The sequence below is a fragment of the Garra rufa genome, chromosome 1 (genome assembly GCF_049309525.1).
Source record: "Garra rufa chromosome 1, GarRuf1.0, whole genome shotgun sequence".
In the NCBI taxonomy this organism is placed as follows: Eukaryota; Metazoa; Chordata; class Actinopteri; order Cypriniformes; family Cyprinidae; genus Garra; species Garra rufa.
Window position 1 is genome coordinate 54,040,410 of NC_133361.1, and position 26,115 is coordinate 54,066,524.

The window sequence follows — 26,115 nt, forward strand, 5'->3', positions numbered from 1 at the left end:
ATCGTCACGAGCCGCAGGGTGTAATTTGGACTTGTATGTGCATGTTTTTGTTTACTTTTAAAGGTTTGGTGCCCATCCACATCCATGATATGGCTGGCAGATTGCACCGGTTTTCATTAAAAATCTTCGTTTGTGTTTTTCTGTGGAAACAAAGTCACCTACATCTTGGATGCCCTGGGGGTAAGCAGATAAACATCAAATTTTCATTTTTGGGTGAACTATCCCTTTAATGCATTGTGTTTCCTTCAGAAGTATCGGTGAGCGTTTGAACCTTCTGTAATAGTTGCATATTAGTCCCTCAGTTTGAAAAGATGGATCTCAAAACCATGCAGTCATTGTTGGAAAGGGTTTAAATACACAAAAAGCTGAAAAACTGTTCTGGACAAACAAAGGACTTGTGAACAACTACCACTAAACAAAAAAAAACAGCTGTGGATCACTCAGGTAACACCACAGTGTTAAGAATCAAGTGTATGTAAACTTTTGAACAGGGTAATTTTTGTAAATGTAACTATTATTTTCCCTTGTGGACTATATGTAAACATCTTTTATATGAAATATCTTATTTAGGTCAGTACTAAAAAAGAATATTTTTGTATAACTTATGTATTGTGTATTGACCTCTTTCCGCAGTTGAAATAAAGCATTAAAAAAACGTGAATGAACATCAGAATGCATTTTAAGGAAATAAGAAAAGACAGTTGGTTAATTAATTTTGTATAATTGTATAAAATTATTTTACCAAAATAAGGTTATTTAGCAGATTCTGCAAGGTGTACGTAAACTTTTGACCTCAGCTGTATATATTATAATGATTAGGAAGCTCAAGAGTATCTTATTTGTAATTAGTATATTAATACCAATTGCTAAAATGGAACTTAATGTGACAGTAACAGTCTGTTTAACTAATACCTTACACTTGAATGCAGTAAAGCACAGAATGAAATGTCTTGGCAATAAAGTGAACAATAAAGTCACTAGGTGTATGCATTGAGTTTGTCTAGACCATTATGTCAACATCTAGACAGCTAAAGGAGAAAATCAGACCACACAGATTTAATTAGACAGAAAATGTTTATTTCCCCATTCAAAGAATTCAAAGAAAGGTGATTAGTGAAAAACAAGTCGACATCGAAACTGAGGAGTGGGAAGGGTGAGAAAAACATCATAATGCATCAGCAGACTTTCTGAAAATCATAAGCTAAACGCATTTCTCAATCGCAAAATGTCTAAATAAAAACAAATAAAATTCTTTAAAACAAAAAGAAACCAAAAGGAAAACTTTTAAAGTCTAAAAAGATTTTGTGCATGTGCACAAAACAAAATATATTAAACAAAAGTATATTAAACACTTAAACAAAAATACTTAAAATCATTTAAATAAAATGCAAAAAGTAAAAAAAAAACAAAAAAATCAAATTAAAATAAAAAAATAAGGTCTTGGTGGAACACAGGTCTGCTTGGCAGCATATTGTCATTACAGTAACAGGAGCAAATGCATCAGTGCATTAATCATTTAGAAAGTGACGCTATTCCATTCGACAGTTTTAGATAGATAACCAATTCTAAATACTTACAAATACAGCATGATTTTAAAACCTGACCACAATATCCACTTAAATTCTTTTGAATTAAAATGTCTAACAGGGTTGCTTACCAAATCTGTGAAATAAATCTAAACAAAAAAACATTAAAGAAAAAAAAAAACCCTAAAGGGTGGAGCAGCTTACAAAAGAAGTATACATTTTAAAAATGAGATTGTCAGAGCTAGTGTTTAATGAGAGAAGAAACCTTTAGACGCAACTGTCATTTAGAGATGAACATGCATATTGCTTAAACAGGCATTTAAAACCACGACAACGGCTAAAGTAGGATCAAAACGACTAAAAATAAGGAAAAACGATTTGGGAAACCTTTCCTAAACTCTAAACCCCATCGACACAGAATGACAAACTTCCAATGACGTTATACTTAAAATCAAATGCTGTTTTACTATTTTAAGTTAAGCTGGACTCACTAACACTGCGCTCCTGATTCTATACTGTATGTTTTTCCACAATTCATTAGTCAATTGCATATCGTGTTGACTGTAGACTGGAGAATCTTACACCATTACATGCTATTAACACAGGTTAGTTTTCTTTGCTAAAATTATACTCCTCAGTGTTAAATTTAAGCTCATTAAAGAAATAGCTTTTTCTCTCATGTGATAATTAGATTGTCCTTATACAAGCCAAGCGTTCTTACTCCTAACAAAACGGCCTTCATAACTACACTAGATTCCCAAGCTTTGAGGGGGAACCCGACAGTCGTTATAAGAGAAAGTGCATATCAATAACACCACTAACTAAAGTTCCTTAAGCGTTATAGTTCTTTAACTCCCTAGAATTTATTTTAAAAGCAGCAGAGGCAAACATCTCTACAGTGAATTCTTGGCGCAGGCTTTCTTAAATCAGTCTTTACGTGACGTTTGCAGCACAAAAGGAATAATAATGCTTAAATACAGACTACAGATCACAGCGATCAGTAAGGAAAAAAAGATTACTCGTCACTGAATCAAGAAACCACATTGCCTTTCTTGCTATGCGCAAAAATGAGGAAACAAAAGATGTGCTTAATGAAACATTGCGTGACCATCATATAATCAGCAACTCCGTTATGGTTTCTTTACTGGTTACAGCAGAATTATCAGCAATAAATGAAGCAAGCAGGTTGTTCATGGAATGAAAATATAGCTCGATGTAATGTGGAGCCATGGAAAGTAATCAAGCAGGCAGAAAACTCAGAAATATGTACTGAATGCGTCATTATGATTGCATGCTTCTGTCATTAGCCAACTAAAAACGTTATAGAATTAACAACTTTTAAACAAAAGTACACCCAAAAATGAAAATTTTCCCTCCAACACAAAAGTAGACAGTGACTTGAGCGAGACTTTTAGCGAATAACTACTACTTCCAGCCAATTTCTCACACAAACCCCTGCATGGCTTCAGAAAAGTTGCATAACTACTTTAAAAATCTTAACTTTTTGCAGCTATAATGCACTTTTTGTTAAATGTAAAAGAGCAATTGTGCTATCCAACATCTTAAAGACGATATAACTTTTGTTTTGAGTGACATTAGTGTAAAACTTTTCATTTTTGGGTGATCTGTCGCTTTAAGAAAACATAATTTGTTCAGGCACATTTTGCCTTAAGCGTGTATGCCGCTCGCTGCAGTTTGTGTTTTTTGTGTGCTTTTGACATCTAGCTGAGAAGCCAGGCGTTTGCTAAGGCTGGACTATTTGAATGGCGTCGTTTTGTCCAAAAAGCAGCTGGTGAATCTTGCCTGAACGAACCCTCAGATCCCTGAGCTTCAGGTTTCATTCCCATTCTGAGCAGGTCAGAAGCCAAACTGTGACAATAAGAAGGTTGATTTCACATTAACTCTTTCAAATCCTCTTTCGCAGAGCCGGAGGAAGCGGGATCGCCCCAGATCGCAAACCGTCACACGTCTTTGGCTCTAACAGCAGGTAGTTCCCACAAACAGACATGGATGAGTTCCCCAGTAACCCTCCCGTAGATTTGACCTGCGAACAAGAAAAAGAGTTTCAACAAACGGCCAAAGCTGATTCAGTGTGATGTTTTACTTTATCACTGAGGTTATTCTGACCTAATAGTTGGTTCCCATGTCAGCAGGGGCGGCGTTCTACACGCCGTAGCAGGCTGAAAGCCTCTCCTTTAGCAGTGGTGGAAACTGTTCGGAGAACTGCTGCCAGTTCTCCTCACCAACCTGATCCTTGAAGCCGTGCAAAATCTAGAAAAGAAACAAGTAAAAAAAAAAATAATAATTGTTGAAACAGACATTTGACCCTTCGCAAAAACCCTCCCTTCTTAGTTACTTTTGCCATGTCTGACAAACATCGAGAGACAAGACAGAGCAGAGGGGTGTTCCATAAAACAAGTTTACCAAATAAGCCAGGCTTATTTTAGTTAGTCTGACTTATTGTGACTTGATTTGGCTCAACATAAGTCAGACTAACTGAAATAAGCCTGACTTATTTGGTAAACTTGTTTTATGGAACACCCCCCCTGGTTACTTCTGGTATGAAACAAGGTCTAGACTTTAAAATGTTGTCTTCAAGACATTCAAACAATAAATACAGTTTTGTGGCTCTTTAAAGTGACAGATCACTGTATTGCCTTATTAGATCAATTGACACATTAACGAACTGTCTTTTCTTCTTTCCTTAAAATGCATTCTGATGTTCATTCACGTTTATTTTATGCTTTATTTCAACTGCGGAAAGAGGTCAATACACAATATTTCAAGTTTAAGTCCACAGAAGTTAAATATATGCTCCTGTCTGATAGGGGTGGGAGGAAAAAAAAAAGAATCATCTATCACAATTCTTTTTGAAACCATTTAAAAATCAATTGGTTTACCTCAGAATTAAATTACCTCTTTTACCTCAGAAAAAAGAGAAAATAAACCGTTACATTTTAGCTGCGCAGCAAGGATCATTTATCAGTTCAAGTGTCCAAGTTTAAAAAAAGCTTTACTTGGGAGCCAAGTTGATTTTGTGACGCTGTTACTGCACAGTGCTGCTAGATCCAGTAAGAAGTGTTTGAATTCACCACACAATGAAAATTACAATGAAAATGGCTGCTGTAAGATCTAGTGAGACTCAAATTCTGCCCAGAATTCTCTGTTATAAAGATCTGACTTACGCCGGAAAACCAGAAGTATTAATGCGAACTAGAACCATGGTGTTGTGGTATTCCTTTGAGAAAGAAATTCAAACACCTTTTTAAAAGACTTTCCAGCACTTAACATAACTATTTCCAGCACTTTAAAGCTCTAAAATGATCCAATTTTAATGTTATTTTTAATAGGATGACCAAAATAAACTTTGCGGTAAACAAAGTAAAATTTGTTTTGCCAGGAAAACATGACTAAAACAGTTTGCAAAGTAACATAGCACTCATTTTGTTGAACATTTGAATTGGCAGACTAGCATATCATCCCAGCCCTAATAGCAATATCGAATCGCAATACTTGTAGAGGAAAAAAAAAAAAAAAAAAAAAAGGATTGTGGTAGTATTGAATCAGGAGGTAGGTGTATTATCTCATCCCTAATGTCTGATTTGTTAGTTGGACATAATGGCAGAATCGTTATGATTGGTCAGATCAATTGTGCTTCCATCTTGGCCAACTGTAAACAAATCAAATCAAAGTTGTTAGTTACAGAAAAAGACCATATGTACCTTGTAAAACATGTCCCTCAAATCGTCTTTTGGATTTACCCAGGAGGCCACAGCGTCACAGAAAAAGATGAAGTCCTGCATCCAAAAGAAGTTGCATTAAAGCCACAACAGTAACTTTTAGTCCAGCAACTCATATAATATGTTTTTTTATAAATATTTTAATAATTGTTATACAGTATTGGTAACATTCATCCAAACCCATTATTTATTTAAACTGGTTAAACTAGATACATTTTATTTCTATTTTGTGGAAGTACATAAGAGAATAAAGAGAAAATTCTACACAAATTAATTTATTGCTTTTATTTTTAATATTGCTATACAGTATGCAGCCCTTAGCCCAACAACCCAATTTATTATTTATTTTAAATTTACTAAATTATATAATTTTTTATTTTAGGTAGTAAGTACATCAGAGAATGTACACTGTATATTTATATTGCTTTTGTTTCTGATATTGCTATACAATATGAATATTATTACATTTAGATAAGAGTTATAAATTCAACAAATTTCCAGTGCAGTTAAATTAAAATATATCAATTTACCTTAAAGAAATCATTCACACACAAATGATATTACCCATGATTTACTCACCCTCAAGTCATCCTAGGTGTACATGACTTTCAGACGAATACAATCAAGAGTTGTATTAAAAATGTCCTGGCCCTTCCAAGCTTTATAATGGCAGTGAATGGCTGTTGAGATTTTGCATCCACCCATCATAAAAAGTACTCAACGCCAGGAGGTTAATAAAAACTTTTTAAAGTGAACCGTTGTGTTAAGAAAAATATCCGCAAATATTCGCAAACGATTCTGCCTTTATTAACCCCGGGAGCCATGTGGAGCACTTTTTATGATGAATGAATGCAGTTTTTTGGGCTTCAAAAATCTCAACAGCCATTCACTGACATTATAAAGTATGGAAGAGCCAGAACATTTTTAAAATAACTGATTGTATTTGCCTGAAAAGAGAGAAGTCATATACTGCCCTCCAAAGGCAAAGCGCAGTAACTATACATTTGGTCAAAATTGCGTTAAGGGTTAAAATCGACTTTGTGACAACTGTTTTGTCTTGTGGCAAAGTCTCCTGGTTTAATTTTGTCCAGTTTCAGAGAAACGTTCAGAGAAACGAGAGTGTCAACATGTTTGACTAGCTGTTGTAAAAACTTAAGGCATTTTTCTCAGTTTCATTGTTCGCGTAGTTACTGCATTTTGCCTTTGGAGGGCAGTATACACCTACGATGGCTTGAGGGCAAGTAAATCATGAGGTCATTTTCATTTTTGGGTGAACTATGCCTTTAAATGTCTTAGAGTTTATCATATCTAAAGTTATTTTATTGTATTTATTGTAAATGATTGGATACATTAATCTCACTATGTCTGTCTATTGTTTAAAATCAACTCAAGTAAATATTAAAAATATATAATAAATGAGTTTTTAATTATATGACTGATTTGATCTTGAATGATTTCCACTATATCCTCTTACCTGTACAACTCCTCCAGGATTTACCCCAATCATTACACAAATGCCCCTGAAGGCGGAGTCTTTCTCTTCATTGTCCCGAATGTTTCTAAGCGACGTGCACCTAAGTTGAAAAAAGGAACACATAAAAAAAAAAAAAAAGCCATTTATTTCAGAAGTTTAGAAAGTTTAGTCAAATTCATTGTTAAAATAGCATGAAACCAGAAATAGTTCACACAATCTCACCAAGGGCGAATGAACTGTGGCAACATGGGGGCAACTTCCTGTGGACACACATATCCCAGCCGACCAATCGTAATAGCTGTTTCACACACACAAGTACAAAAAAGGATATGAGTGGGTTTCAAAGTTTCAAGTTAAAAATTCGTCAACACTAAAGTAATCAGAAAACAAAACTTTCCACAGATTATTCAGATTTCGAATGTCTGTTAAAGAGTTCATCATATGTTCAGTGTGATTTCACTCAGGTGATTGCATGCATTCTTGCTGTATTCATTTACCTGTGTTCTCCAGCAGAGTTTTGGGTGTATTAGGTCTGTTGATGATCTCCACAAGGTTATTAACAACCAAGGCCACAAACGGCTGCATCTCCGTACCTGGAAAAACCCCAGACAAATTATATAACAAATGGCTGTGCAAAATTACACAGAACAGATATGCAAATAATTGTGTTCTTATAACTGAGTGCATAAACGCTCACCCATCTGTATGGCGATCTCTCCGATGGCCCATGTGGCATTGTTGCACACAGATATGAACTCAGGGTTGAGATTGAGGCCCAGGACAGGCATGAACTCAGCTAGAGAGGGTAAACGGACACCAATGACAAACTGACCAGCACAACACACACAGAAGCAACATCTAGCATGAGAAATCGGCTCGGCATGTGTCAGACTTCACTCAGTATGAGTCAAAGGGCGCAGCTTACCGATGCAGGGCTTCACATGAAGGAAACACGCTTTAGTCAGGTCTCCCAGCAGAGCAAACGAACTCTGACGCACTTCTGGCATGGTGTCCTTGAATTATAATCAGGAAAAAAATATTTTAGGCTTTGTTGATACAGCAGACAATTCGATTTTCTTCATCAAATAAATGCGTTTAAATATATCAAAGTTAAATACACTATATTGCCAAAAGTATTGGAACTTCCTTCTAATGAACAGGTCTGACTACTTTAGTAATCTCCATGAGTACAAATATTAATGTTTAAGTATTTAATAATATTCTAGGGGATTGTGTTTCCAGTTTTATAGCAACAGTTTGGACAGGAGCCTTTTCTATTCTAACATGACAATGCATCTGTGTATAAAGCAAGGTTAAAAAAGAACCTATTAATTCAGTCAGTGTGGAAGAACTTGACTGATCTGGTAAAACCAAGTCCTAATCCCAGCTCTGGCGTGACTTTAAATGCAGACCTTGAGCCAAAAACTAATCACCAAACACCAATGACTTGTACATACACTATATGGACAAAAGTATTAGGACACCACTTTCTTTAGAACAGAAAAAGGCACTTTTTAAAACTGTGGCAACAAAGATGGAAACATAAATCATTTAAAAACTGTATTTCCATCTCTGTTGTTGTTTTGGAAGAGTCTAAAATTACTGTATCTACATGTACAAGTCATTGGGGTTTGGAGATGAGTTTTTGGCTCAAGGTTTGCATTTAAAGTCACACCAGAGGTGTTCAGCTGGGATTAGGACTTGGCTTTATGCACAACAGTCAAGTTTTTCCACACTGACTGAATCAAGTCATTTCTTTTTGAACCTTGCTTTATACACAGATGCACTGTCATGTTAGAATAGAAAAGGGTCCCGTCCAAACTGTTGCTACAAAATTAAAATCATACAATACCCTAGAATACCATTATATGCTTAACATTAATATTTGTACTCATGGAAGTAGTCAAACCTGTTCATTAGAAGGTGTCCCAATACTTTTGGAAATACAGTGTATGAAATTATACTACAGTAGTCAACATTTGAAGTGGATTAAAAAAAGTTGATCAAAGTATATATACATAGAAAGAGCAAGGAAATATTTAAATTAGGGCCGGGACTTTAACGCGTTAATTTAGATTAATTAATTACACAAAAATAACGCGTTAAATTTTAACGCATTTTAATCGCACTTAATTTTGCACCGCGGAACGTTTCTCACTGGATGAGTTTCAGCGGACCGATTATACTGGAGCACCAACTAGTGTTCAGACAAAGGAATGCGCATATCACCGCAGCACATCGAGCCTCATGTATCACCTCAATGCTTTTACAGAAGTTCTACCTACCTATAGGGTACCTGAATTTCTGAAATGAAGGCTAGTATATTTCTAAATATCCCAGTGTTTCCCCTACCATTATCTTAGGGGGGCGCGTTTACAATGTCTCCTCCAAGAAAACACGGACTGGATCGCGGACTCCATTCATAAAAACCGAATTTACTATAGCGCGGAATGCCACGTAAATTCGTCGATTTTTGGATTGATTAATCAAAAGTTGGTCTGTCACTTAATTCAAATCGCGATATGGACTAGTGTCTGTGAAAACTGAAATGCAAAGAGACAGTTTTAATATGAATCCTGCATGTACCGTTTGCCTCTGTATGTTAGAATGGCAGAGACGCGTTTTTTGTTTTGTTTTTTTTACTGCACGCGTGATACTCCCGTTAATTTTTGGCGTTTGCATCTCACATGAACAGATAGACTCTATCTCCAAAGCTTCTGTCAGTGTCACTTTTACCATTTCATTTGAGAAAACTAGCATCATATCATACTTTACACACAGAAACTTAACGGCAACCTGTCAAAATAAAAGTACGGTTTAACATGAAACAGAACAATATTCCTATTTAAATAATTGACAAAAAACAATATATATGATAAAAAATAAATATAACAACAAGATTAACCACTTAATTGTAGAAAAAAAATACTACGATTTAGGGGTGGGCGGTACACCGGTATCATAGTTAACACCGGTGTGACATTGCGCCACGACATGGATTTTCTAATACCGTCAATACCGTAATAAATCAATTATGTGCCTTGAACGGCTGCATTTACATCAATAATAGCTAATTCTAAATAATAAGCTACACCTAAGTTTAATTTGCCTGTGACCGTTTGTCAATTACGTGCGCACATATAGTCGGTGCGTTCACACCATGCGCATGGCGTCACTCACTAGTTTATCCGCGGGAGGTTTCCCCATCACTCGCGCGAATAACAACACTGGTGCGATCGACCATGGCGGAGATAAATACGATCGCTGGTTTGTTCCTGTTGTGTAATTTCTAAATGCACCGGAAAGCCAAACGCCGACCGACCCGTCTAGGTTCACAGCACAGTAATGTATCACAGTCATATCTCACGATTCCTTCTATCAACAAAGTGTAGAGAGAGTAAATAAGAGATTGATTGCAGTACAGAGAGCGTCTTTGATTATACTAGAGCTTTGTGATATCGCAAACTAAGATGAGGGACAGCTTTTAATATTTTTATGGGAGTTTGTAAATGAGATATTAATTTACTACAGCCGTTAAATAAACAAGTTATTATTAAGTGACTTACATTACTGAGAATAACACTATACCCGATTTTGCTCAGTTTCATTTTCAAAATTTATTCTGGAATAAGTCACACCGCTGTGTTTAAATGAAGATGCGTTCTCCAATCAAACACAACGGTGTTTCGTTTATAAGTGAACGTGCGTTTTTAAACTAATCTAGTGAAATGATTCAATTTCGCATTCATAAAGAGTCACTTAAATGAACCATGTGTTCAAACGAATCAAATGAACAATACGATTCAGTAATTAATTTCAGTGTCTTGCCGCCACCTGCTGGCAGATCCTTTCAGTTATTGAAATCTTAAATACTACTTGTGTATTCCAAATTTTATTAAAAAAAAAAACTAAATCTCAACATGAATTTATAAATTTGATTGCATTCATGGCACCTCTGAGCCTCATTTTCATGGATGACACTATACAAATAAAGACAGAAATCTTGCTGATGATTATTACTTGCTGAACTATTGGCACTACCTCACAGGGGTTTCAGTTCAATGAAGCAAATTGACTTGACTGGAGAAGCCACATCTCAGTGAATTCACTCTACCAACTCTTATTTGTCAGCATTGAAGGGACCAGGAACATAATACCGTGATATTATACCGTCACCGTTCAAAAGATGAAAAATACCGTGATATAAATTTTAGGTCATATCGCCCACCCCTACTACGATTATTATTTAAATGTTAAATTATTATTTATTGATTTTAACAGCAAACCACTGTTTGTTTGCCAAAAATTAAAAAGGTTTAATTTTCATTTGATTAAAAATAAATAAATGTTTATGCTTTCATTTGATTATGAGAAAAATTAAAACACAAGAATTTCTTTAAAAAAAAAAAAAAAAAAATAGTAAAAGATTGTAAAGCCCTATTGCTCAAAATGTTAAAATAGAGATTTTTTTTTTTTTTTACTGAAATAAATGTTTTCGTTATTACACAAAGTAGGGTAAAGTACCGAGAAAAAAAAGTATGGAAACCTAGAGGAAACACTAGGGATGTAACGGTATCAAAACTTCACGGTACGGTAATACCTCGATATGAATGTCACGGTACGGTATTTATTGAATCATTTACAGGAAAAACAAAACTAATGAAGAGACTCGAAAAAAGTGCCAGAAGTGCTTATTAAACAGTTTACACGAACACTGAACATATCAATGGCATACAAATTAGCCATCTATCACTTTGAAACAGGAACTTCAATTTTAATAACAAAAAAATTAAACCATGTAAAAAAAAAAAAAAAGTTTCAATTTAGTATTCTTGAAAACTCAGAAAAAAATAGAAATAGCAGCCTACTTATTGCAGCTGGCCAATGTGCTGAATGAGTATTTGAGAACACTCACCTCATTCACTCACACACTCACTTATTCAGGCAGAGACAGGTTTTTTTTTTTAAAGGAAATCTAGCATATTAACATTATCTGGTAAAAGCTGGGATCTCTGGGCATTTACAATGTCCCCTGCAACAGAAAAAACCCTCTCACTTGGGACCAGAGTATGTGAGCGGAGTGGAGCGGCAACAATTTCCCCTCCGCGCTCTGTGCATTTAATAATCGCTCCGCTCCAGCTCCAGCTCCGCTCCGGGTTCACAATTTTCCGCTCCCGCTGCACTCCTCGCTCACTGATGTCAGAAACACCGCTCCGCGTCAAAAAAAATTCAGAAATAATGTTTGAAATATAACGGTCCTGTTCATAACTTGTATTAAAATAAATCCTAAAATAAAATAACAGGAGAGTTTGGAACACTAGTGTGCAAACTTTGTTCCTACCACATACCAAGCTAATAACATCAGCATTAAAAGAGTATAATTGCTGCTTTATGCAGTGCAAAGTTTGTAATGAAAATAAAAACACATTTTCGTCAGTTATTTTACTTATGGATCGCTGCATTTCGTACAAATTTCTGCTCATTCGAAATCGGATACCATTACATTTGTTTTAATGCATTAACAGAGTGATTGCGTGTGAAAATGATGTCCATTGCCGTCATCATAGCCTTCACATTATTTCTGATTTGAGTGATCCATCTCTATCAAGCGAAATATGTTTAGCATGTGAATTCCTGCTTAATATGCAGTTATATTACGGTCAGTTGGCGTGAATTGTTCTCATGATGGAGCGATGGTGGAGCGGTCTTGGAGCGAGTTAAAACCAAGACGCTCCGTCTTTTCAAAAATCCGCTCCTCCCTCCATTCAGAATCACAACAGACCGCAAAGGATGATGGCCACGCCTGGGCTGATGGGAATTGTAGTTCCCGATACCTCCCGTTCGCTCCATTCGCCTGAGCAAACTTTTCTCAGAAGACCTATCGTTTTATCGAGTCATGCGACCACGGTAGTATCGAAAAAATTTGCTATTGCGGTACGACGGTATTTACAATACCGTTACATCCCTAGGAAACACTGTATCCTATTGCTACACTTAATGGCAATATTGCACTGGTCTGTTGGACTTGGTTGAACAAAAATAAACAATATTTTGTTGCTTAAGTTTATGTATTCAGTCATTATTCAATGGTATACTAAAAATCCATATGAAAAAACTTACTTCTCACTGTTCTCAGGTCAAATATTTATATGCGATTAAAATGCGATTAATTTCGATTAATTAATTACAAAGCCTCTAATTAATTAGATTAATTTTTTTAATCGAGTCCCGGCCCTAATTTAAATATAAATATATGAAATAAAATAGATGAAATATTTACATATATTGAATAAATACTAAAATTGTATTAGATAAAAAAAAAACCTTGTGACTGGTTTTGTGGTCCTGGGTCACAATTATTTTATTAACAATGATAGTTATAAATCAAATATTTATCATCGTTATTAATAAAATATTATATTATAATATTTAAAATACATTGATTTAATATACCATACCTGCATGCACTGAAAGAGCAGGGTCATGATGTTGCTGCGAGTGACCAGCTGTTCTACATGACCTCCAAGTCCCTCAGCCAGACCGCTGAGCAGATCGAGGGCCACAATCATGAAATCTTTATCAGGGGCCTCGTACTGGTCAGGCTGCTGAGTATACATCTGCAACAACAGAAAAAACATCAAAATCTAAATAAATGAAGCAAAAAAAAAAAGACAACATGCTACAGCTGTTGATGTCAACTGACCATGGCTTGAGCAAGGTTCTTCTGAACCAGGGTGACACAGCGCTGGTAAACCGGCTCACAGTAGGGCAGGAAGCCGCTCTGTAGTGCTGTGGCTACTGAAGACAGACACTACAAGAAGAAAAAGTGACTTAAAAAAAAAAAAATTCTTAAACATTTCAGATTTTGATGCATGAAATTCCCAAAGTCGTAAAACTATACCTCCAATAAAGGGAACAGATCCTTGTCTTCATCTTTTAACTCATTCCATTTCTGAATAAGAGGCGGCATGAGCTTTTGGATGTATTCCTGTTAAACAAAACGGTTACATTTAATAATGAAACATACTGAACATTTTCATCTTTAAACACTCAAATGCACAGTGATCTTACCGGCTGGTTAAGATGGTGTCCGACAGAGTCAGCAAGAGTTCCAATGGCGTCATAGAGGATCAACAAGTTCTTGTGCTGGTACTTGCTGAAGGCAAACACCAGTGTGTCCAGAATGAAGCTCAAGTAGGGAACCAGCTCTGTACAGGCCTCCTCCTCCAGAGTCGCAAATGCACTGATGGAAGGAAAAACCCCAGGATTAGCTCATCGTGCCAATAAATCTTCACAAACACCATCCAGACTGAAAGAAAAAGATTGAAAAGCACCACAAAAATCTATCTATGGTGGGTTTTCACCAAACGTACCTGCAGGCGGCCTCTTGGACCCTTTTGTTGCTGTCGAGGATGCGTTTGAGCAGCTCTGTCATGAGGGGTTTGAGGTAGGAGTCTGGCGGCTGGCTGACCACCCAGTGTGCATAGCGGCTCAGAGTCCAGCAGGCGATGGAGCGGACCAGTGCTTTCTTATCACAGAGACACTGGATCAGGTGAGGAATTAACTCCGGCAGGTACAGAACCATATCCTGCATACAGCCTGAGGACAATAAAGAGGATGAGTTTAGAGTAGTCATACTACCATATAAAGATTTGTTTTCAACACAGATAGTAAGAAATGTTTCTTGAGCAGCAAATAAGCATTTTATAATGATTTTTGAAGGATCATGTGACACTGAAGACTGAATGCTGAAAATTTAGCTTTGCATAAAAGGAGTAAGTTACATTTGAAAATATGCTGTTCTTCAGAAAAATCCTTTGGCTCCCAGTAATTCTTTGGTTTTCCAGCATTTTTGTGTATTTGAACCCTTTCCAACAATGACTGTATGATTTTGAGATGCATCTTTTCACACTGAGGACAACTGAGGGACTCATATGCAACTATTACAGAAGATTCAAACACTCGCTGATGCTCCAGAAGGAGACACTATGCATTAAGAGCTGGGGGTGAAAACTTTTGAACAGAATGTGTAAATTTTTCTTTTTGCCTAAAAATCATACTTTTTCATTTAGTACTGCCCTTCAGAGGCGACAGAAGATGCATGTTTTCCAGAAGACAAAAGTTAAATTTACCATGATCTTCAAATTCCCCCGGCTCTTAACGCATCGTGTTTCCATCTGAAGCATCAGTGACTGTTTTTGCATATAAGGTGCAGTTGCATACAAGTCCCTGAGTTGCCCTCAGTGTGAAAGGATGGATCTCAAAACCATACAGTCATCGTTGGAAAGGGTTCAAATACACAAAAACAAGGGTTTTTCTGAAGAACAGCGCGCAGTTTAACTGTTCAGGACAAACAAGGGACTCATTAACAAATATCACTAAACAAAACAGCTGTGGATCAATTCAGGTAAAGGCACGGTATTAAAAATCATTGAATGGGGTCATTTTTATAAATTCACCTATTATTTTCTCTTGTGGACTATATGTAAATGTCTTTTGTGTGAAATATCTTAAGGTCAGCACTAAATGAAAAACATGCATTTGTACGATCCCTTATTTAGGAAAAAAAATAAACATTTTGCAGATTCTGAAAGGGGGGTGTAAACTTTTGACATACAAAAGCCTAGATTTAGAGCAAAGAGAGTTCAATTTTACACCTCCATGCATTCATTGTCCCATACCTTCAGCAATGGCTCCCAGCACCAAGATGCCAGACTCTTTAACAACCCAGTCCGGGTGGAACAGCAGCTCCTTCAACACTGGAAGCAAGTGAGGCAGCAACTCATCCCGAAACACGTTTGCCAGGACATCAAGGGCGGCTGCTGAACACTTGCCTATGGAGGAAACGCACATGTAATAGATGGGGTTAGATGTTTCTCCAAGCTCCAATTCAACTAAAAGCTTTGAAAGCTTTTTGTGGATCAGACAGTATGAGTAGAATACATCACTGACAATCACAAAATTGAGTGTAATCATCTCCACAGTAAACACCAAATATGTGAGCAAACCTCAGCATCAGGTTGTTTTTTTTAATACAAGACACTTACGTAGATTCCAGTCAGACAGACTGTCGTCATCATCGTCATCATCCTCTTCACTCTCCTCTCCTTCTTCGCCTTCATCACCTTCGTGCCGAAGGGTGACCGTACGAGACTTGTGAAAGCGTGGCTTTATGTCCTGCTCGTTGTCTGGCACGGCCTCATCTTCCTCCACGTCACCCTATACAGGAAGCAGAACATCAGTGTGATGAAACTGAACAGCCAAATTTAGACAGCAATGACTGAGTTGAAGGCTGTGGGTCAGACAGTATGAATACTTGAAAATCAGAGAAAATCAGGGATAATGTTATCGTCACACCCAAGGAAAGGCTGGTGTAGAAGTTGTTGTGAAGTAAAGTGAAGTAACCAACCTTTAACAAAATGATGTCAATCTCAGAGTATTTCATCCCGTTCACCAGAACAGGAACCAGTCTAAAAAAAGTCAACACTGAACATCAGGATATTTGGTATACACTACCAGTCAACTGTTTTTGAAAAGTAAGATTTTTAACGTTTTTAAAGAAGTCTCTTCTGCTTACCAAGCCTGATATTCAATCCAAAGCACATCAAAAACAGTACGATTTTGAAATGTATTCACTATTTAAAATTACATTTTAAAATGTATTCAAATAGAAAAGTTATGTATTCATGATTTTTTAGCAACATTACTCCAGTCACATGATGCTTCAGAAATCATTCTAATATGCTGCTTACATTATTGTTAAAAACAGCGGCGTAGAATTCTCAAGTTTCTATAATTTCTTTCCAAAAAAAAAAAAGTGCTTTTGAAAGACAATGTTTTACAAAATAATGTGTATAATGTTATTAAAGCTTTTTGTAATATCAGATAGATGCTGATCTTTAGATTTTTCTATTCAAAGAATTCTGAAAAATTACATTTTATTCAATTTATTCAAATAAAAAGCAGTTATTTAAAACACTAAAAATATTTTACAGTATTACTGCTTTTGCTGTATTTTAGACCAAATAAAAAAAGGGCTGGATGAGCAGAGGAGACTTCTTTAAAAACATTAAAAATCTTATTGTCCAAAAACTTTTGACTAGTAGTGTAGATGGATGCAATAGTCACTGGGGTGTTAATGAAATTATAAAAGCATCTGACAATTAAGCAACGAATGAAAGCATATGGCAACAGGCAGGAAGTTCAGTTGCTAAATACCGTGCAAAAACAAAAATGTCAATTGGTAGAGATTCTGCTATACTGCAGTTATTTGAATGTCTCAGGGCTCCAGCCTTCGACTAAAATGGTCGCATTTGTGGCCAATATTATTAATTTGCATTTTTGTATGAATTTACATGTTATGGACTTGGGGGAAAATTGCATGTAAAGCCTTTTTTTCTGATTGCTTTGCAATCACATATTTTGTTATGTTCATGTATTAAACTGACCCGGTGCGTTTAAGCGCCAAGTGAACCCATTATATAGACTTTTACAAGACAAAGGAAAGGTCACTTACTGTGCGAGATGTCCAGACAGGACGTCCTTACAGATGGGCTGCTCAGCCAGCGTAAGCCAGAACTCACAGGCCTCCAGAGACACGTTCTCATCAGGGTCCTGTGTGCGCTGCAGCATGTACTGCACAAACAGTCAACATCATCAGCATCTCTGACTGTTCAAGATCTACACCACTTCTGTGTCATCAAGACAGGGGCAGTTCATCTCACCTCAACGATACTGCGCATGTGAGGGATGAGTCGGTCCACTCGCACCTCCAGAAGCATGACCAGAGCCCTGCACACGTTCTTCCGCACCTCCGAGTCCTCATCTGCGGCCAGCGCAAACAGACTCTGGAATAACAGGCGAGGAGGAAAACCGATTAAAACAACGGAATTGCAGTAATGGCCATATTTGGCTGATATTGGGCTGAAATGATTATTCTACAAATCTTTCTGTTGTTGAGTAGTTGTTTAATCTCATGACCTAATGGAAGAGCCTGCAATAATGCGGTTTGACCAGTGTGGCGCTGTAGCGCAAAACTGTAACGTAAATTCTGATGCAATTCAAGAGAAGACAGCACTTTAGAGCAAACCAGAGCAAATGCAGCCAAACCTGAACCAGAGTTTGGATGAATATGTAAATATATGCTGCACACTTTCCTCTCAATAACGAACTAAACAAAACCTGACAGCGGTGTGAAAGTGATGTAGATGTTTGCACAAGTTCGGTGCTCCAGTAAAGCCCAGTCACGTAACTTGTGATTTTAATAATGCAGTAGTAAATGCTGAAATTAACATTAATATCAATAAATGCTGTGGGAATATTGTTTATTATTAGATGTTAACTAATGAACCTTTATTTTAAAGTGTTACCAATTTATTGTATAATAATTGTAATTACATAAGATTTTCAAAAACTGAAGTGACCTTTATTTGCTAGAATATGTATAACTCAAAGTCTTATTGATTAATTAGTGAAATGATCGATGATTAGTGGTAACAAAACAAAAAATATTTTATTGAAATTTAATTTCTGCAAAATTTAAAACCTTTAAATAACTGGGGGAAATCAACCCATGGCAACAGTTTAAAAGTAGACCAATTCTGTGGGGAAAAAACGAGGACTTGGCAACCCTGCATCCAACACCAGCTGCTGGAGTTAATGTCATTGCACACATGAGTACCAAATTTTCGTCTGAGATTTTTGCACGTAAAAAAAAAAAAATACAGGTTATGTTAATCGAGTTTACACACTGCCTCTTACACACTGAAACTTTCGTCTGTCATAAAAAAAAATTCGGATCGTGTTTGATTTTCTGCATTTTCGCATAAGCATTTTGATAAGGATGGCGAATATGAGAAAACTAAAAAAAAAAAAAAAAAATGCATACGAAAATCGGACTCAGTGTACAATGACCTTTAGATTTGAATGATCACGGGTCGAATGTAAAGAGATATGACAAAAATAGACTGGAGGATTTGCTGCAATCTTGTACTCACTGACAAATATCTATTATAAGAAAAATCGAAAGTAAAAGTAAACAGCGGGAGCACTCAGTTAAAAGTGCGAAAATTATATACAATATTAGTTCGCCTCGCGCCCGCTCAATTTGTGATCCGCTGTATAAATCTTTCGGCCGGCAGACCGGGAGAAGTCCTGGTCGTCCCGATTGCCACTCCGTCCCTGGTATAGGCTACAGGCCCAACCTTTTCTTCACGATTTTTTACCAGTTGTTTAATGGCCACTCCCCTTTTACCTACCACCTGCAAAGCTGATACGAATGTTTTACTTTATTTACAACAAGATATATAGTATAAGGACAGGTATTCAGACCACAACTGAACGTTTGAAGAAAATTTTATGGCTAATTTAGAATTAGCTATTATTGATGTAAATGCAGCCGTTTGAGGCACATTGTTTTTTACGGTATTGACAGTATTAGAAAATCCATGTCGTGGCGCAATGTCACACCGGTGCTGACTATGACACCGGTGTACCGCCCACCCCTACTCTGAAGTCCCAAACCGAATCAAATATTTTGCGAACCTACACCAAAGTTCAAATCTAAATCAAATGATTCGCGAAACCACTCCAAAGTCCCGGTCTAAATCAAATAATTCACAATATGCGATCCAACTGGAGCACTTCGAAACAGTTAATCATTTTGCGACGCTATGGTTTAACTGATTTGTGGTTTTGAAAAACCCATCAGTACATGCTTTTTAAAATCATTACAAGCAATGTCAAAATTCAACAGTGGCTTTTGTAATTTGATCCGGTTTTTGCTATTGAATCACTTGAAATGAATGATCAAAGTTACAAGTTTGAATCAACTGGAGTGGTTCTAGTGTAAATGACTCACTCAATTGATTCAGTTCATCTGTTCCTCTTTTCACGTCTTCAGCAATGTTTACATGACATTGTCAGTGCTACTACTGCTTTAGCTCGCTAGCTTTATTTTTATGCATTTTCTTACTAGTTTTAATTGAAATAAGTGAAAAAAGCATTTTGTTTTTTGTTAATTGTGTGAATTTTGCTTGAAAAGATATTAAAGACACATTCTAAACACTTTCAACGTCTTTCAATATACTTCAAATACCTCTTCAGGAATACTGCCATTTTCAAGGGTTTTCCCAGGCTTAAATTTCAAAAAGTTAAATTCAAGTACTTTAAGCACCTTCTCTGAACCCTGCATAACAAACCATACATCAATGAAAAGCTTTTTTTTATTCAAATTTCAAATGATGTATAAAACCCTTACGACTAGTTTTGTGGTCCAGGGTCACATATGAAGATCATGTGACTGACCACTTGACCATCAAGTTCATAGGATCACAGAAATTGCCATTTCATGGCCGAGGTGACATGCAAATTTATTTATTAAATCAATCACGTTCAAACTGCAGGTACCTCAATAAAGGGGTCAATGTTGTCCATCAGGGCTTGCGCTCTTCCGATGATAAACTGGTTTACACAGGCAATAGCATGAGACCTAAACACACACATGAACCACCATTCGATTTCCATACGCTTTGTTCCAGAACAATTTAGTGAGACATTTGAAAAATAACTCCATCCATTCTCTCGCAGACTTACCTGATCTTGGGGCTGCAGTGTTTGAAGAACTGCAGGAACTTGGGAATCATGATGTTGAGGGGTCGGTTGAGAGCGTCACTGTCCAGGAGCTCAGATGAGTCCTCGCAGATCTTCTGTAAAGCTCCAAATGAGCCCTGCGTGTGCATGAGAACAAACTAAGATAAGTCACACAACTCAGGGACATCTGCAGATCTGATTCAGAAAGCATCGTGGCTACTTTGCCTACGTCTTGAATAATTTCCAAACACATTTGCGTAAGAAAATTGTACACAAAATAGAAGGGGAAGAGCAGGATAAAAGAGTGAGAGAACAAAGAAAGGTCTAAGTTAAGACAGCTGTGAAGAGCAAAAAGAAAACATACTGACCTCACAGGTGTTGTAGTCTTCTGAATTGAGCATGTTGCACAGCTGAGGCAGCAACTCCGGCCATGTCTGCAGCTCGCCTTTGGTGGAAATCGTTGTGATGAGGATACCTGAACACAGAGAGACAGGAAATTTGAAATTAAGATGTATACATCATCTGAAATTTGAATGAATAGCTTTTCGTTGATGTATGGTTTGTTAGGATAGGACAATATTTGGTTGAGATACAACTATTTGAAAATCTGGAATCAGAGTGTGCAAAAAATAAAAAAAATTAAAATAATAAAGAGAAAATCACCTATAAAGTTGTCCAAATTAAGTTCTTAGCAACGCATATTACTAATCAAAAAATATGTTTTGATATATTTACGGTAGGACCTTAATATCCTAATATCAATATTTTTTTCCCCAAAGAAAAATCAATCATTTTGACCCATACAATATATTGTCGGCTATCGCTACAAATATATCCATGCTACTTAAGACTGGTTCTGTGGTCAAGGTTACAAATATAAAATTGATATATGTGCACTGACTGCACATAAATTTATCAAAAGTCACAGTAAAGACATTTATAGTTACCAAGTTCTACTTTTTCAAATAAATGTTCTTTTGAACTTCCTATTCATCAAACAGTCCTGCAAGTCTGTGTAAAGGCAATTCAGACAACTGTTTCTAAACACATAAGTGTTAGAAACGTATTGCTGAAAACATGTTACAAAAACAAACTCATAAGGCCTTTGTTCATCTTCAGAACACAAATAAAATATGTTGGATGAAATCCAAGAGCTCTTTGACCCATAGACAGCAACACAACTGACACATTCAAGTAGGGCTGTCGCGGTTAAGGAATTTCCCTTGCGGTAATTTTGAGTGGCTCAGTAGCGCGGTATGCGGTATTACCGCCATATAATTGTGTGTAGGCTGTTACAATGTAAGGTCATATTCAGAAATCAATAAACCGAAACCAAATCGCGTTGATATATGAAGTGAAGTAAACAGTACTTACATAGAAACCTAGCCAGTAAGAAATGCAAATTTTGAAGAAAAATGTCAGACATACTTAGAGGCTTTGCATCTGAAATCTTCGTGTATATAACAGTTAGCGCGCACCCTCGAGTCTGACTGGACGAGAGACTTTCTGTCAGTATTTCACCTGCGTGTTTTAGGCGAGCTGTCAGTCAGTGCAGTTTCATCGTTACGCCACAAGATGGAGGCAAGAGACTATCTTTGAGTAAGTCTTTAATCCGTTCATTCAACTATACGTTCAAAAATGCTTATTTATTCAAAGAGAGACGTAATGAAACACGATGTTGAAATCATTTTAACTTTAATCGCCACTTTTAAAGGCTCAGCTGACCAGCAGAGCACCGATGTTAATACAGAGATTTCACTTTCCTTGGACATGACAAGCTAGTTTCACATACATACCTGACTCGATCTGAAAGACAGACGCAGGTAATCGCACATGCTCAGTCGATCTCTCTCTCATTCGCTGTCTGTTTAGGCTTGTTAAGTGCATATCTACTGAGCCTCATAATAAACACATTATGTTATCATAACTAACTTATTACTAATTTAATATTCAGCGCACAGGCATTAAGTGAGAAGGGCAAATCCTTAGGAAAAAAGAAAACAGGCAAATATCGCGGTTGCTGCGGTTGTTGCATTCCTCTGCGGTTATGCACGTCAATAGCGCGGTATTGCGGTTATCGCGACAGCCCTACATTCAAGGCCCAGAAAGGTAGTAAGAACTAGGGCTGCACGATAGATCGTTTCAGCATCGTCATCGCGATGTACGCATGCGCGTTAGTCACATCGTGGCAGTCACGATGCAGGGCAAAAAAAAAAAAAATGTGTGTCTGATTTAAAAATGTACTTTCTATATTTCTAAACTTTCTATTCACGGATCTATATTTGTCTAAAATAAAGTAATTAACTCATGTATAAGGGTTCTTTAAAAACTACAATGCACACGTTGCTTCACCTACTTCATGCATGCAGTCTCTGCGTGCGCATGGCGAAATGAGCGCGGGACAGGAGAAAAGCGCCGAAATGGAAGATTTGGTCGCAAAAAGAAACGCAACAGTCATATGGAAGTATTTTGGATAAAAAAAAGGATGCTGCTGACCAAAAACAGGTGCTTTGTCGGGAGTGCCTGGCAGTTGTTGCCACAACTCGCGGAAACACTACGAATTTAAGGGACCGTTCACATGTCGCGCCTAAAAACGCGTGGAAAACGCTAGGCGCGCCGCTTTCTCCTCCTTTCCAAAGCGCTCTGTAACTTGAGCTCCAGTGGCGTCTGCCGTTGCTAAGCAACCATGTTTCAGCAAAGATAAATAAACAAAGATAAATGGATTTCCAAAACTAAAAATTGCTTGCAGTAGCTCTGCTGCTAAAAAATGTTATCCCTGTAACAGCTATGATCGGCTAGCTGTTCCTCCATCTTGGCTAAGCTTTTAATGTTTTTCGTGAAAGGAAGAAGCTGATTTCCCTTTCATCAGGGTAAAAGCAACATTCATTATTAATTTCATATTAGAGCCTTGAATTGCCTGAATTGACAGTGAATAAGGTGAGTCAAACTGTTTATGAAACCACCCAAAATAAGCTTTAAAAAGTATTTTATTTCAGGGTTTTGATTCTACTGTACTTTTACATTTTTTATTCTTTGAAAATGCTTACAAAATTACCCCAATTCTTGAATTATTATTTGATTTTTAAGCAGTTCAAAACAACCTGATGAACAAATGAATTTTTACACATTGCAATATATATCGCAAGAAAAAAATATATCGCAATGTAATTTTTTCCCAATATCGTGCAGCCCTAGTAAGAACATTGTTAAAACAGTGAAAATAGCCACTATAAATAGTTCAATTGTAATTTTATGAAGATACGAGAATACTTTTTGTGCACAAAGTAAACAAAAATAACTTTCTCTTCACTGTTAGTCTTCGACGTGTGTTCACCAAAAAAACCACAACACGTATTTTCATTTTCTTTGCACAAAATATTCTTGCAGCTTCATAAAATTTTGGTTGAACCACTGATGTCACGTGGACTATTTCATCAATGTTCTCACTACCTTTCTGGCCCTTGAACGTGTCAGTTGTGTTTCTTTCTTTGCAGGGTCAGCAAGCTCTTGGATTTCATCAAAAATATCTTAATTTGTCTTCTGAGAATGAACAAAGGGCTTACAGGTTTGGAACGACTTGAGAGTGAGTAATTTGACAGAATTTTCATTTTTTGGTTGAACTATCCCTTTTATAAAGACTGCGTTCACAAAATGCAATTTCTAGCCACTAACATTCGAGTTCATTGAGATGCTTGGCTTATTCTAGGCCAAGCTGAGAGACTCACCGATAGTGGCACGGATGAGAGGAGACGGGTCTCCGATGTTGTTTAAACATTCCTGCTTGATGAAGTGTGCGACTGCAGGAGGGAAGTTCTGATAGTGAACCTTCACGTTGTTCTTCAGAATCAGACCGCTGAGCGATCGAGTGGGCTCATCTGTGAAGCATGAAGAAAGGAAACAGACAGTTACATAATCAGTCATACATAAAGACTGTCTGAAACCCTCACGGAACAACCCACATGAGTAATACGATTTAACAAATGCTATGAGATGATCTTCACACAAAAATAAACCCAGACACCCACCTTCAGTTTTCAGCCTCGTCAGGACAAAGATGAGATAGTTGTTGAAATCGGGAAACTGGTTCAGCTGCTCTAGTTTCTGCGAGTTAAAATGAAAGAGAATTAAAGTTGACAAATAAAAGTCAGACCTTTTATGTATTTGTAAGTGCTATAACCAGGTCCCCAGTGCATGTACGAACAGACAATGTGAAAAAGGATGCGGTAAGAGATCTCAATTGCCGCACCCTAAATCTGCATGTTTTTACCCACAGTGCCGCCGTTTTGTTTTCGCAAGTGACAACGATGTACCAGTTCTAACACCATGGCAAAAGTTTGAGCAAAGCATGCTAACGGTTCTGCCGTTGGCTGCACAGATGAGCACTGAACACTATTTAGAGTCCCAGCCTCAGGAGACAAGAGAGCAGTGGATTTCTTGATTTATTTACTGTATATTACGCTACTGCCACACAGATCTAATATAAACGTGATTCTTTCCCAGTTTGTTTACCTTCACAGACATAACCGACTGTTTTTGTAACTCGTGTGCTTTTAACATAAACTTGTGCGTATTTGACAGTTTAAGCGCAATAAGACATGAAAGAGAACTTAATTATATATCAGATGTTTAAACTAATATGGTTTAAAACGCATGATTTCAGTGCACTGGACAATTAAAAGCATGAGTTGTAAAGGCACAGCCTTACTCTAGAAAAATGGGCGGGAAGCAGCAGCTCATTTGCATTTAAAGAAACGTGCACAAAAACAGCACGTTTCTGCTCCCACTCAAAATAAGCTTTTTCAAATTGACAAATTATGTGTGAGGTACTTTGAGCTGAAACTTCACAGGCACATTCTAGAGACACCTGAGACTTAGATTACATATAGTAAAAAGATGCATAAGAGGTCTCCTTTAAGATAAATGACATTACCACATGGTTACTGTACTAAAAATGGTAACTGACTGTAGATAAAGTTGCAGTTCAACATGTATACTAATGCTACTTTGGTAAAGCAGATGAAAATGTATTTATAGTATATATGTGACCCTGGACCACAAAACTATTCTTGGGTAGACATGTATGGGTCAAAATTATAGATTTTTCTTTTATGCCAAAAAACATCAGGATATTAAGTAAAGATTATGTTCCATTAAGAAATGTATTAAATATCCTACCATAAACATATCAAAATGTAATTTGATAAATAATATGCACTGCTAGGAACTTCATTTGAACAACTTTAAAGGTGATTCTCAATATTTTGACTTTTTTCACCCTCAGATTCCAGATTTTCAAATAGCTGTATCTCAGTTAAATATTGTCCTATCCTAACAAACCATACATAAATGGAAAGTTCATTTATTCAGCTTTTTATTTATTCACGTATAAATCTCTAGAGGTCAATAAAAGACCCACAGGTGATAATTGTTTTCCATGTTACGCCACATTAACAGGTATTTAAACATTACTGCACTGTGGAAAAAGCCTGATAACCATTGAGTGCATTTGAAACCTGGCGGTTTACAGTTCACAAGTTCTTAAAATAAACAAAGCCGTAAATTTATGTAATGACATCAGTATTTCCATTTACTAAAACATCTTTGTCACACTGTTATCTGTATTTAAAAAAAAAAAAGTTGCATATGGCAACTGCCAGCTAATACTAGGCTTTCTAAATGAGGATACCTGTTGCACAGCTCTCTGTGTGGCTGTGTTTGGAGATTGGGAGTCTTTCAGGAGATGCAGGACCTGCTGGAGGCCTTGTTCATCCGGCTGCCACTCCAT

The 26,115-nt window shown here is 36.8% G+C and overlaps 1 protein-coding gene and 1 non-coding gene across 2 annotated transcripts; both read right to left on the bottom strand.

Moving 5' to 3' along the window:
• Positions 1-1,055: 1,055 nt before the first annotated feature.
• Positions 1,056-26,115, bottom strand: LOC141317629 (transportin-2-like). Its single transcript, XM_073833151.1, has 24 exons — positions 26,017-26,115; positions 24,356-24,431; positions 24,056-24,205; positions 20,699-20,805; positions 20,334-20,467; positions 20,148-20,229; positions 17,465-17,587; positions 17,257-17,375; positions 16,150-16,210; positions 15,788-15,959; positions 15,422-15,574; positions 14,114-14,339; positions 13,812-13,983; positions 13,642-13,728; positions 13,444-13,551; positions 13,199-13,357; positions 7,666-7,753; positions 7,438-7,536; positions 7,238-7,333; positions 6,963-7,038; positions 6,741-6,840; positions 5,249-5,323; positions 3,654-3,797; positions 1,056-3,570 (listed from the first exon to the last, which is right to left on the bottom strand). Exons 1-23 carry the CDS (start codon positions 26,113-26,115, stop codon positions 3,690-3,692), a joined length of 2,670 nt encoding a protein of 889 aa, XP_073689252.1. The 3' UTR covers positions 1,056-3,570; positions 3,654-3,689.
• LOC141291767 (small nucleolar RNA SNORD41) lies at positions 16,035-16,101 on the bottom strand. The gene has a single exon (XR_012340381.1). It is a non-coding gene; the product is annotated as a small nucleolar RNA SNORD41 (small nucleolar RNA).